This window comes from Onychomys torridus, chromosome 4 (genome assembly GCF_903995425.1).
Source record: "Onychomys torridus chromosome 4, mOncTor1.1, whole genome shotgun sequence".
NCBI classification, from domain to species: domain Eukaryota; kingdom Metazoa; phylum Chordata; class Mammalia; order Rodentia; family Cricetidae; genus Onychomys; species Onychomys torridus.
This window is the reverse complement of record NC_050446.1, coordinates 123,761,587-123,775,999: the sequence shown is the minus strand read 5'-3', so window position 1 is coordinate 123,775,999 and position 14,413 is coordinate 123,761,587. Positions and strand designations below refer to the sequence as shown.

Here is a 14,413-nt window from a genome sequence, read left to right as displayed (position 1 = left end):
GGATGTCTGTCCACGGTGCTGAACCCTCTCATCTACGCGGCCCAGGCGCTGTCCGCGGTACTTAAAGGATGGAGAGAGAAGGATGTTCCTCTTTCGTGCTGAAACCACGCCGGCGCAGGCGAAGGAGGAATGAGGACAGAAGAGACCCTTCCTGGGGTCTGAGGCCTTGCGCAGAACCTCGGAGAAATCAGTCTGATGAAAGGGGCTTCTCTTTAAAATGAGCCCAAACCCTCCTTTCCAGTCCCAACAGCCCCAATAAAAGGGTCGGGGAAGGAATCCGAATTGGATCGCCACGCTTGGGGATAGAAGAAGCTTTACACACACACACACACACACACACACACACACACACACACACACACACACACCTTCATCTAGACTCTTCCGTCTAGGGAGAACCTTACAGTCCAGAAGGGGGCGATCCAGTTCACTGCGAAGAGCCCCATCACCTTTAAGCTAGGAGCCCCACTAACTGGCTAGCCTCACTCTCCTGTTGTGGAGACACAGAAAACTGAGTCAGAGAGGGGAACCACACGATAACCACAGAGTGGGTGTGTGGGGGCTGCGATGCTCCCCACTTCACACACTTAACTCCAAGGATCCTCACTACTGCTTATGGAGGTGGCGCCTGTCCCCATTTCTCAGACGAAGACCTTGAGGTGCAGACAGCCAGGGACTACGAGTGATCACGCGGGGAGCCTAAGGCTGCCAGAGCGTTGACCAGCTCACTCCTGTCTCGGAGCCGGTGCCCCCTCCACCCCTGCCCTCCTGGCCCGCACCCCCTCCTGGCCCCGGCCCCCGCACCGCCCAGCTGGCAAAGTTGAGCGGTCCCTCCAGCGCGCGGCTCTGGCGGCAGGTGGGAGGCTTTGCCCCTTATTCCCGACGATTGTATTTCTGCTCCCAACACCCCACCCTGCGGGGGGCCGGGGCCCCAAGAGGCCTCCTGCGCCCGGGCCCGCCCCACCCCCGCTCCCGCGCGGGAGGCCAGTTGCGAGTACCGCTTTAAAAATCCCAGCCTGGGCAAAACTTTGATGATAAATCAAGCTGCGGATCCCTCCGCCGCCGCCGGCTCAGGGCGGGGAGCGAGGGGGAGGGCGGGTGCGCGGCGGCACGGAGTGGCCTTCCGCGCAAGCGAAGAGTCCCGCAGTCGGAGGCGGCGGGCTGGGCGTGCGCTCGCTGCCTGCAGCCGGGGCCGGGCCGGGGCCAGCGGGAGAGGGCGGCGGCGGCGCCGGGCAGGACACGGCGGGAGCGGGTTCTGCAGGCTGCGGAGCCCCGATGTGAGGCGGCGGCGCCCCCCCGGCCGGAGCGCGTAGCATGGGGGCCCCGCTGGCCGCGGCGCTCGGCGCCCTCCACTATCTGGCACTTTTCCTGCAACTCGGCGGCGCCACGCGGCCCGCGGGCCATGCGCCCTGGGACAACCACGTCTCCGGACACGGTGAGTTCGCGTGCCGCCCCCACGGACTTCCCCACCGAACCCCACCCCGGCTGCAGACGCTCCAACTTGGCGGTTACCGGGCTCGAACCTGCGACCACAGAGGCCGCGGCCCGGAGTTCCCAGGCGCCCCCTGCTGGGGCTAGGGACCCACCCTAGTCCCTATCCTGGCCAGCGCTGCGAGGAGGGATCCCGAGCGCATCCCCGCTCTCGCCCCAGCTCTTGGAGAACCCCCTCCACGCGCGCGCACACACTCACGCGGATACACACACCTCCGCGACCATACAGATGTCTCCAGCCACGGACACACTCAGCCACGCTCACTGCATCCCACACTCACAACTCCGCACACCCCCTCCGAGCCTCTCCTCGCTGGTAAATACACTTGTGCCCACTGTGCACACGAATCAGACACTGGCTGGTGGCTCACCCTGCCAGCTGGCACCCAGGCACACACGCTTCGTTTTGCCTCAACTCTTGCCTGCCTGCAGACACGGATACACATGCACGCACACACTTGTGCATACACTTTGCCCACCCACTCCTCTCTGCCCGGATGCCTTCCTCCTTTGTGGGTTTAACGCTGAAGCTCTTCATCAGGATCCATCCTTCTCACCGCTGGGAATGGTCCTGAGGAATGCCAGATGCTGTTGCTTGATACCTGCTAGCCTGGGTGGCAGCCTCCTTTGCCATGTGGGTGGCATCGCAGGAATGAGGGCGATGTAGGGGTGAAGGAGTAGGGGTGGAGAGCTGGGATACATTGGAGTAGTTGAGGTCACTCCTTCCGGCCAGAGGCAGGGAGTGAAGAGGAATATAGGGTGCTTTGTTGGTCCTCGGTGGTGGGCAGGAAACCCCTGCATCCTTCCTCAAGGCACCCACCCCATCTCATCCTTGCCCCCAGAGGACTGAAATGTTGAACCTCAACTCCAGCACTGTGAGATTACCGAGCAAGCAAATGTTTCCAGTCCTGCCTGCCCAAGTGTCTGAAGCTCCTTCCCACCCCACAGGAGCCCAAGTTGGCAGCAGAGTTGGGTGATGTGAGACAGGCAGCTGTGGAGACTCCCTGCCTCTGAGCCACCCTGCTGTGTTATGGGGCAGAGATGAATGACAGCCGAGAGGACCCTGCTCCCTTCCCTGAGCAGAGTCTACAGCACCCATGCTGTGCTCCGTGTGCCCAGGCTGGAGGATGTCTGAACAAAGGGCTGCGGACCGGATGATTTATTCTAGTGGGAATGAGTCCGAGGGGTGTGTGCAGGGGCCTAGATACCCAGCGAAGGCCTTTCACAGGTGTGCTACATGAATGGGGTTGCTTCAGCGGGGAGGGATTTTCAAAGCCATGCCCAGGATCCCTGCTTCTAGGGAAGCCGGGGATCCCTGTACCTACCTACACCTCACTGTGTTTGACAGTAACCTCTCTCAGCGCATCATCTACCTACCTTTGTGTCTGTCGAGATTCCACTGCCCTGGCTGGCCAGGCAATGAAATAGGGAGAGGACTGCTTTGATGCTCCTCTATCTGTAGATGGGACACCAAGGCTCAGAGAGGTGATGGGAGTTGCCCAAGGTCACACAGCGAGAGAGAGACTGAGCCAAGGCTGCCTCCAGGGTCTGTCTGTCAGGAGAAGCAGCGCTTTGTCCAGGTCATTCATCTCCCTGCCACTTCCTTCTCATTCAGGGGGAACTGGGAATTCCTCCTTTCTCCCCCCCCTCCCTGCCTGCTTGCCCAGCTCAGTTCCTTGGCACCGTCAAAACTTACACCGGGAGGCTTCTCTGAGAAGGGCTTCCCTTTCTGAGTTTGAGATCCCTTGGGGTATGAACATGGAACTCTACGATTTAGTTATCCTATCTTTCGGGTCCCAGACCCCCAGGATTTGGGTCATTCTTGAGCAAGCAGGCTCTTTGTGTAACGGTCTCCTCCTGCCCCCTGGTGCCAGCTGTGCTGAGGGGTCACAGCCCCTCTGTAGCCTTCCCATTTCCACTCTGAACCAATCCCTAAAGGCCCAGGGGAGATGCTGGATGCAAAGGGGACAAGATCTGCTGCTGGGAATCTGACCCCATCCTGACTGTGTTTCTGGGTAAATCAGTTACCCATTGGGACCTCCTGTTCTGTCCCTCAAGAAATGGCCCGGCCGCTCTGCAGGAGCCAGGCTGCCTTCTCGACATTGCCAGGTTCAAAGTCACCAAGTAGTGACTGCTGAGGAGCCCCACGGCTGCCCCTCTGCCGGGCCCAGCACCCTGTCACCACAGGAAGGGTCTGGAGCCACTCACTTAATCACAAAAAGAAACAGTTATTAATGATAGTGAGACGCGGCGAATAAGTGGGTCATGTCTAATAAGCCATTTGTGTTCAGGAGGAGAATACCAATTTGATAAAAGCTGTGTGTGCTGAAAAACCCCGAAATTGCTGTTTAGCAGATTGGAGCCTGATCGTTTCATTATTCCTGGGCTCCACGTGTCCTCAGCTGATTCAGGGAATGTGGCCAGGTCAGGATGGTGTCTCTGGGTTTGGGCTAAAGGGTTGAGGGTAAAGCAGGGATTCCTGGGGACAAGCCCTTGAGCCCCAACTGCTTAGCTTGGTGACAGCTCATGGCTCCAGCTCCATCTGAGCCCTGCCCAGTCACCAGCTCTTGCTTTGCACCTGTCTGTTCCCAGGGTTGTGTCAGGGAGTGCCTGTGACCAGGTCAGCAAGGATATCTGTTTACTCCTCAGCTTCCTCCCATGTCCATTCAACTTCCTTCAAAGAAAGCTTTGCAAAGGTTCACAGAATGGGTGGTGCCTGGCTCTGAGAAGGTACCTCGAACCCCAGCACTCAGAGGCTGTGTGGGAAGACCCATGCTTTCTACATGGTAACAGCAGCTGCTTTGCCTTGTAAGAAAGGGCCAGCTCCCTGCTATGCCCCCAGCAGGGGTGGGAGGAAAGGTAACCACAGCGTATGGAATGCTGACTATGTGTTCTAAGTGCCCCAGACCTCTTGCCTCTGTGAACCCATGCAGGCTGGCGTCAGTTGTGTGAGACTGGTATCAAATACTCAAGGAAACTGAGTTCAGAGAGAGCCAACGACTTACCCAAGGTCACGGAGCCTGGACAGAGCCTGGAGGGCCAAGACTCAGAATGTAGACGTACAGATAGCTTTGGACCTGTCATCTTGAGACCGGCCTTTGGGCAGACTCAGCCCAGTCCTGCAATGAACTTCTTTCTTTGCATGGTCCTAACTCCAATATGGGTCCCCTAGTTTCCCAGGGAACTGGTAAAGCAGTACATTTCACCAGGAGGGATCAGAAGCTTGAGAAGGCAGCAGATATTGCTGGAGTCCACATCTGAGCTTCCTGTGCTTTTTTCTGGGTAGGGCCAAGAAGGCAGGAGCTTTGTGAAGACATTTACAGGCCCTAGTCTGAGCACACAAGGGTATTTGTGATGATGTATATGCCCCCAGACCACTGACCTGTCCTTCCTTCCTTCCTTCCTTCCTTCCTTCCTTCCTTCCTCCCTCCCTCCCTCCCTCCCTCCCTCCCTCCCTTCCTCCCTTCTTCCCTCCTTTCCTCTCTCTCTTCTTTCTTTCCATTGTATATTTTGTGGGGTGTGCATGTGGAGGTCAGAGGAAACACGCAGAAGTTGGTTCTTCCTCCACCATCTGAGAATCCCAGGGTTTAAACTCAGTTACCAGTCAGATTTGGTGGCAAGCCCCTTACCTGCCGAGCCATCTCACGCTCCCATTTTTTTTTTATTGTGCTGGGGATTAAGCCCAGGGCCTTGTACCAGCTTGGCAAGAGCTCTCCCACTGACCCACACCTTAGTCCTCGCCACTCCTGTCTGCATTTTAATGAGCTCCTAGGTGATTCTTGGCATCTGGAGGTAGGAAGTCCTGCCACAAATCCACACCTACCAGGGGATATAGAGTGGGGATCATCAAGTGCTCAGTTTCCGAAGGAGGTGTGAAATCCACAGCAAAATCTCTGAAGTCCCTTGCAGCATGTGGCCCCCAACCCAGCCCAGTGCCGTCAATTATTAATGCCCCCCACCCCCCAGTGCAACAAAGCCCCCAGCTTGGCCTGGCCCTTAGTTCAGTGAGTGATTGCTGGTCTGAGTGCTCTGCACTGCCTGGAAGAAGCAGTGGGGTGCCCTGGAGGAGGGGCTCTGGACCATTTGACACGCAGCTTGCACTGTGACAAACTGTCCTTGGCCTCTCTGGGCTCCGTCCCTAACTGCCTATGTCTCGCCATCCATAAGCCGGCTGGCTTGGTGGCTGGGCGACTGAAGAAGATCGTCTTGTCTCCTGAAGGTTATGATGTTAAAAATGTGTGTTCTCCTTTGTCTCCCGCACTGGTGATTATACCATCAATTACTCTCATAAATACTCAGCCTGGGCCAAGGGCCTCCCGGCCTCCTGTGGGAAATTGGCCCTCGGAAATGGTTTTCCTCAAGACCTTCACACCGGTTGCTTTGAACACCTTGCCCATCGGCAGACTCCTGGGGCCTTTTTGCCAAACGGGAGCTATGGGAGCTACAGGTGGCCTCTTAGATTCTGCTCCTTGCTACAAGGACAGCCAGGGTGATGGGATGTTTCCTTGTAGCCTGCAGGGCTACATAGCAAGACAACTTGAAAAAAAAAAAAAAAAAAAAAAAAAAACCAAAGCAACCCAAATATCTTCTTTAAAAAAAATGGAAGGAAGGAGAGAGGGGGGAAGCCAGGTGATCTGACTCAAGCCCATTTCCAGGTGCTTAGCCATTCTCTGAGGCTTTAGGGTCGAGCTGACAGTTGGCTGTGGGAAGGACACCTCAAGCCAGCTCAGGGAGGTGCAGGGAATGATGGATGGTCCAAGGTTCAAATTCTCACACTTGCTCCATCCACATTAATACATTTTAAAAACACTGAAATAACTTAAATATCACAAGGAATCCATGCTTGCAGTAAAAACCTCACAAAACTGAGTCTCCTCAAGGCTACTGGCCACAGCAAGGACAGGGTGGGGTGAGTAACTGACTTCACATTGCAGTGGATCTCCTGGGCCCAACCCCTGGGTGCCAAGGGAATGTGTTTGCCAGATGAGTGACAACGGGGTGCAGGTGGGCTTCCTCCCTGATCTGGTGGCACATCAGAAAAATGGGCAGCTAAACCAGAGAAGCTATTCACCCAGTGACCATCTGTGATAGAGGATCAGTACCCACTCACTGGCTCCCTGAGGTGCCCAGTATCCTGGAGAAGGGAGGTGGGAGACTGAGCCTGCAGCTTTACCTCAAGGCCCCTCCCACAGCTGAGTAACCCCCATCCCCCCCTCCTGGAAGCAATCAGTGGGATCTCTGGGGCCTCAGCTCAGTTCTACTTCACCCCTAACTCCAGTTTCAATCCCTCCCAAAACCTCTCCAGGGCCTCAGCAAAACAGGGCCTTCCCTGAGAGATGGTCTTAGGCAGAGCCCAGACAAACCTCTTACACTTTAATAGTTACGCATTTATTTTAATGTGGGCTGGAAAATATAGCCAGCACATCAAAACTGTGATTTCACAGATATGATTGCTCAGGATGAGACTAACAGGGTATTAAAAATAGTGGGTTTGTTTATAGGAAACCATTAAGAATATCATAGTACAGGTGGTACCCAGGCCTGGCAGTGGGCATCCAGAATAGGAATGGGCAGCTTTGGGGGCATGCCAGGGCTATACCTTGCTGGGGGATGCTGCCAAGTGTTAGGAGCTGGGCATTCATTTACTTGACAGATATCAACTGAGCACCTGCCTTATGCCAGGCCCTTCAGCTCCTGGAGACTATAAATGAAGTGGGTAGATAAGGTTCTTGCCATGGGGAGTTCTCAGGTCTGTGGGAGAGACAGACAATGGTACCCATAAAGAATATTTAAGTATAATTTGTGAGACTATTTGAGGAGCATGGAGTCAGGGTGTGACATTCAGTTCAGAGAAGAGCACTCACCTCTGGGTCATTACAGTGCCTAGAGTGAGCTCCCTATCACAGAAGGTGTACAGGCAGGACCCAGCCCCATCTTAGATGGAGATGTCATGGAAGGGTTCTACTTTATTTCCCAAAGGTTCCAACCCAGAGTCAGTGGAGGGTGAACAAGCCAGAACACAGCCGGTGTTCATAAAGATCTGACACATTGCAATGCAGCCTTAGGGTGGGGAGAGTCCTTGTCCCCACCTAGAGGCCATAATAGTGGTGTTTCTTCCCAGCCATCTAGGGAGCACAGTAGGTGGGTCAGTGGGGTGCAAACTCCATCTCAGTGAAAATACTAGAGTGGGAGGGGGCAGGCAGATACCAATGGCTTTGCCCAGCTCCCCTTGCCTCTGCCTTGCTAGGTGGCTTGCCTGCCTCGATCCTGGCCTCAGTTACCCGACCCGAACAACGCTGAGTTTGCTTCTTCTACTTCTTCTTCTTTGGTTTTTCTGTGTAGCCTTAGTGCCTTCCCTGGATCTCACTCTGTAGACCAGGCTGGCCTCGAACTCACGAAGACCCACCTGCCTCTGCCTCCCAAGTGCTGGGATTAAAGGTGTGTGCCACCACCACCCAAACCACCGAGTTTGCTTCTAAATGTTAGGCTTCTAGAATCCCTCTGGAGCTGTGCTTTAGTAGCAGGTGTGGGTGGAGTTGGGGGCTGAGGTCCTTCACTGCCTGTAGTACTTGGCTTCGAGGTCTTGGAGTCTGAGGCTCGAGCATCCAATCTTCTCCCCACACACTTCTCCGCCCTCCTTCCACCGTGTCACCACAAAATCAAGGGCACCCCCATTTCTCAGCCCAGGATGCTGAAAGGAATTCAGACACCACTTCCCTGGAGGCTCACAGATGTGGCAGGGCACAGCCAGGCTCAGCCTGCGTGAGGAACACAGAGCCGAGCGCATGCATTTTCCATTACTGCCTGACTGCCAGCAGAGTGTGTAGGCAGCCCTGGTCCTGAACCTGACAGTGCCCTGGCTCACTGCCCTGGCTTGTGAGGCTGTCATGGGGGAGGGGCTGCCAGGACAGGGAGGGTGCTGTGTTCTGCCTGAAGGAACCCACGAGGCACTCTGTGGTCTCAGCCAGGCATTGTCAGGGAGAACGCTGGGACCCTGTGACCAGGTGTGTTGTTTGTGTCTCCACCTGGGCGTCCTAGTACAAGGGTGACGACTTTGCTCAATGTGTGCCTGGAGTGTATTTGGGTGGCTGTAGTTGGAGAGTGGGCAGGCAGGAGGGAGTGCAGAGGGGCCAGGCGGGGAACCTCTTTTCTGTGGCCTTTGCTTCAGGGTCAGACTTCACTGCCCTCCATGGTACCCTTGGGAGGTCAGTCAGCAGCTGAAAGGGGCCTTGGGGAACTACCAGCTTGGGGTCAGCAGTGCCACTGGCCAGGTGCTGTGCCTGCCATCTGCCTGGATCCTTTTCCCTGGGCTCACTTTCCCCTAGTATTCTCAGTTACTTTTCCTGGGTCTCCATCTCTCTAGATCTTTCTCTGTCTCTTCCCTATCCCTGCCGCTCAGTCCCTTTGTCCTTTTCTCGGTGTCTATTTCCATCTTCTTTCATGTCTCTGTCCCCCACCTCTCCTCTGTCTGTACATGCATGCGCACACACATAGACACACACACACACCCCTCATCAAATGACAACCAGAACCACACACATACATTACCTATTTCAGAAGCACCCACACAGAATGGAATAAATGTCGGCCAAGTGAGGGGCTGAGTGAATGAATGAATGAAATATATATATAATTAATAAGTGACAGAATGCTGAGGCTTGGAGCACCTCAGCTTGCCCAGACCAGTGGCTTCCACTTTCCTCGTGACCACAATCCTCTGAGTCTGATAGGACCACCACTACTGCCTCTGAAACATGAACCTGCTTTGCTTAGACTTCCAAAGGGCTGTGGGAGACCCCAGATTCCATCTCCGGCTCCCCGGGGAAGCAGCTTCATCACTCTAGTGAGGAAATGTAGAGTTGTGGGGATCTGTCTGGAAAAGCCAGCAGTGGCCAGGGCCTGCAGAGAGCATGTTAGGACCTAGGTTCTGGTCCCTGGAGTGAGCTGTATTTTTCTCTTTGTGTCATTGGGGGGTATAACCCAGGGCCTCACACATGTATGATGTATGTATGTATGTATGTATGTATGTATGTATGTATGTATGTGTGGTCGTATACATGTGTTCACATGTATGAGGAGGCCAGAGAACCACCATGGATGTCCCTTCTCAGATGCATCCCACCTTGGCTTTGAGATAGGGTCTCTCATTGACCTGAGACTTACTGATTAGGACAGGATGGCCAGCAAGCCCCAAGGATCCCCCTAGCTCTGCCTCCCCAGCACTGCAATTCTAAACACACACCACCACACCTAACCTTAAGACATTGGGGATCAAACTCAAGTCCTTGGACTTTCGAGGCATGCACTGAGCCACCTCTCCACAAGGCCCCTGGGTCCAGCTGGTGCAGTGTGGGGAAACAGGAGCTCAGGCTGGTGTGGGAGGCTGGAGGAGACGCCACCTGCCAGGAAAGCATTGAGTATAGTTCGAGCCTCACTTGAGTGTGGGCTTGTGGGATGCTGACACTGGCTGAGCATCTGAGGAGAGTGGCAATGTTGGGGGTGGGAACTGGTGTGTTGCATGCCTGTGTGCATGGAGTGTATGTTCTCTCCCAGTTCATGCCTGGGCCAGGCTCCTCAACCCTTGCAGGCCTGTCCTTGTGCCCATCCCTACCTGGCTCACTCCCATCCGTTTCCTCTGGCTCTCCTCTAGCTCCCCTGTGCACCCAGCCACAGGTACCCCTGGCATCATTCTACATGCTTAGCCTGCAGATGAAGAAACCAAGGCTCTAAAGAGGCATGGCGGGCCTGGGCCCCCCAGCCTGGCTTCTTCAGCATACTCTTGGCCTCCAGGAGTGTCTGGTGGGCCCTGTGCTCAGACCTTCAGGCTTGCTTCCGGGCTAGGGTAAGAAGGCAGAAAGCATGCAGCCGGGTGTCTGTTTTGCTTTGTGAGGCTTTAAAAAAATCATTTCCGGCCTTGGAGACAGCAGCAATTACTGCCGGCTCGCTGGGGAGCTGTTTGCCGCCTGTCATCGGCCCCGGGAAAGGGTCCCTAATGGAGGCCCTGCGGCCAGAGCTCTCCGTAGTGGAAACAGCACTCAAAACAAAGCCACACTAATGGTCTCTGGGCATGCAGGCCCAGAGAGGGAGGGGCAGGCTGATATCCAAGGAAGGCCTGGGGCAGGGCTGAAATCACCCATTGGTCCCTTTATGAGCCTAGACTCCCTGCAGGCAGAGGTCCCCAAGTCCTGTACATCCCTCCTTCTTCCCTCTCTTCTCTGTTTTCTGGTGCTGTGCCTCTGGCCCAGGCAGAGGTTAGTTCCTGGGGTGGGGCAGAACCCCTTTTGCTCAAAATTCTTGGTTCTAGAATTGATCTTGGTTTAAAGAGGCCAGGCTAGGCCAGTCATCTCTGAAGGAAAAGATTAAAGCCGTGGAGAGGGAGGAGCCACAGCAAGCCCACCCTGTGAGGGGGTGTGAACAGCAGCAGAGCCCTGACCGGTGTGTCAGTATTCCTCTGAGCTTGTGTGGGCCTCACAAGCCCATTCTGCAGATGGAGAAACAGAGGCACAGAGATTACTAGCTATGGTGAGAAAATGCGGTGGAAGTTCCGATCCAGCCTGTCTGTCTTCAGAGCCCGCACTGGAGGCCACCTTGGGATTCCCAAGTGCAGTTGGGCAGGGTGAGCAGAGGCTGTGACCAGGCAAACAGGAGGCTCTTGGTAAGGACTCGGGGTGGCCCCACACCACAGCTGCCTCGCTCAAGAGCACCCTGGGTGTGGGCCTCTGCCACTCGCCTTCGCCTACCTCATCTCTGCCTCGCCCCCTTTTCTGCCCCCGGCTCTCCCGGGGCCTCCAGGTTTCCCTACAGGCTCTTCCTTCTTTTCTTGGCTGTATCTTGGCAGTGGTTCTCAACATGTGGGTCACCACCCCCATTGGGGTGGCGCATCAGAGATTTGCATTACCATTCATAACAGTGGGGGAATGACAGCTATGAAGTAGCAGTGAAAATTTCATGGTTCGGGGGTCATCGCAGCATGAGGAACTGTATTCAAGAGTCGCAGTGTTAGGAAGGTTGCGAACCACTGATCTAGGGTGCTCTTTCCTATGACCTAGGGCACCTCCATCCTTGTTTCCTAGTTTTGCTTCTCTTTGCCTGTGTGGTAGCAGGTCGGTGTGTCTGGGCTTTGGAGTCACACCATGGGGGCTCAAATCTTGGGCCTTGTTTGCACTACTGAGCCCCGCTAGCCATCCGGGCAAGGGGCCCCCTCTGGCTCTGCAGGATGGCCAGGTTGGGAAGAGAAACAATGACTGTAGCCAGCAGGACTCTGGCCTGCTTGGCTCCCTCCTGCAGGCCCTGGCATTCCTCCCTGGGCCTCCCACACCTGCCTGCCTCTCCCTCCCTGTGGCCTGCGTGGGAGGAGGAGGCAGGAATTCCACTGGGGAAGCCTGATCAACTCCCACAATCCTGCAAGTGCCAGAATATTTTTTGCTCTCCTTAAATCTCCCTAGATTTGTAATTCCACTCCCGTCTCCCTCGATGTGCGCTGGTGGCCTTGGGAAGCACCCTGCCCCAGCTGCGGGGTGTCAGCTCTGTGGAGACATGCACAGTGTCTTAGTGGCCTGGCAGGAAACATGAGCAGGCCCCTTCCCTCCTATGCCTCAGTTTCCCCATGTGTAAGGAGAGGAGTGCTTTTCTGGTTGTAGCAAGAATTCTTAGTGCATTAAAGAAACTCTCATAAGCTGGGTGTGGTGACACATGCCTTTAGTCCCGGCACTTGGGAAGCAGAGGCAGATGAATCTTTGTGAGTTCAAGCGCAGCCTAGTGTACAGAGAAAGTTCCAGGCCAACTAGGGCTACAAAGTGAGACCCTGTTTCAAGCAAGCAAACAAGAAACACTTGTAGGGCTGGAAAGATGGCTCAATGGTTAAGAGCACTGACTGCTCTTCCAGAGGACCAGGGTTCAATTCCCAGCACCTACATGGCAGCTCACAACTGTCTGTAATTCCAGTCCCAAGGGACCTGACACCCATGGCAAAACACCAATGCACATAAAAAACAAACAAACAAGTGAACAAAAGAAACACTTGCAGCTGGGGACATAGCCCAGTTGATAGAGTGCTTACCTAGCATATGCAGAGCCCCAGGTTTTACTCCCAGTACCACATAACCAAGCATGGTGGCCCACATCTGCAATCTCAGTACTTGGGAGGCAGAGGTAGGAGGATCAAAAGTTCAAGGTCATCATCTTTGGCTTCATAGTAAATTGGAGGTCAGCTTGGGACACATGAATCCCTCTCTTTGGAAGGAGGGAGGAAGGAAAAGAGAATGGACTGACAGACATGTGAAAATGAGGGCCAATGAGATGGCTCAGTGGGTAAAGGTGCCAAGCCTGACCACCTGAGCTCAATCCGCAAGACCCACACTGTGGACAGAAGGAGCCAACTCCCAAAAGTGGTCTTCTGACCACACCTGTGCCATGGCACACGCCTCATCCCAACTCTCCTACAAGTCCAAAATCAAATAAATAAACATGCAAAAAAAGCACACAAACGAAAAGAACAAGATGTAATGAGACACGTAATGAGACACTGCCACTACCCCCAAAGCCACCGCGCTCAGTGGAAGAAGCCAGTTGTGGAAGACCACATCTTATCACGTAGGAAGGTCTAGCACAGGCCAATCCACGCGTGCAGCTGCCAGGGCCTCGGGAAGGTGGGGTGGGTGGGGGCGGGGTGAGGGTGGGCTGTTAGAGGCTCAGGTGAGACTGTGGGGTCCACAGCTGTGAGGGTTGAGCAGTATGGTGGGCCTCTCCGCCCCTCTTCTGTCTTCACTTTGGGGATGGTGAATTTTAAGTAAATCTCACCTGAGTTGAAGATAGCTAGGGCTGCTGCCCATGGGGCACAAGGCTTTGCCGCCAGCACTGGGCAAGGAGAAGGAAATGCTCTCCCAGGTGGAAGCAGACTACCTTATTAGATAGTGACAGTGCTATATCTCACAGCAACTTTTTGGGGCAGCTGCTGTCATTGCTCCCATTTTATAGATGGAGATACAGAAAAACTGAGGCATAGCATCACTGGGCACCTAGCATGCACTTAAGTATTCAAATCTGCTCTCTTTGTATTTATATTGGTTGTGGCAACCTATCCACAGAGAGAGACAGAGACAGAGACAGAGATATACACACACCAGGGTGGGCAGAGACCCCATCTGGGTGAACACACTCATATCTAAACCCCATCAATGAGTGGTTTCTATCAGAGAGCAGTGGGTGTTGGGAACTCGCCATGCCCCACATACCAACAGCTTCTTTGCCTTCACTAACCCTTTCCCTCCTCAAAATAAGCCTTCATCCAGTGAAGTGGATAGGAACCAGACCCACACATCAGGCTGTAGCTCACACTTGACCTGGCTGTCTGGGCTCCCCACCCTGGCCCCTCACCCTCCCTCCGGTCCTCTTCCTGCTGGGGCCAGTACAGCCACGGTTGTGAGGACAGGGGCTAAGGAGCCCAGGGCTGCTGAGACAAGCGTGGCCGTGGGTCAGATGGGATGAGAGATGGTCACTGGGGTATTTACTGTTCCCTGCAGGAGGGAAGCCGGCTCTAGCAGGGATAGACCCGCCCTGAGGTTCCCCATTTCATTCAAAATTCATGAATGTCTGCTACACTCACACACCCTGTTCTTCTGTTTCTGGAGAGAAGCCAGTTCCTTGAGCAGTTGCTTTCCCGCTTGGAGAAGAACAGACCAAAGGGTGTCCTACCTTGGTTTTTGACTCATTTGTTCCAAGCACCCCAAGTATCATAAAGTGGAGGGGACAGGGTGTCAGTTCTGATAGCAGTAACAGGCAGAGGCTCAGGTCTGTGGCACAGCCACAGCCAGGCCTCTGAGGGCTAAGTGTGAGTTGTGATACCAGACCAGTGAAATGGAAGCAGGGGTGCCCATGGACACCCTTACTTCAGTGGGTGAGAAAGAATGTCTGTGTGTGGTGC

The 14,413-nt window shown here is 54.7% G+C and overlaps 1 protein-coding gene across 1 annotated transcript in view; it reads left to right on the top strand.

The window, feature by feature from the left end:
* Positions 1-1,137: 1,137 nt before the first annotated feature.
* Vstm2l (V-set and transmembrane domain containing 2 like) overlaps positions 1,138-14,413 on the top strand; it is a 31,875-nt gene continuing 18,599 nt past the window's right edge. The window contains exon 1 of the mRNA XM_036185386.1: positions 1,138-1,435. Within this exon, the coding sequence (XP_036041279.1) occupies positions 1,315-1,435 (121 nt within the window). The 5' untranslated portion in view covers positions 1,138-1,314. The remainder of the gene's footprint in view (positions 1,436-14,413) is intronic.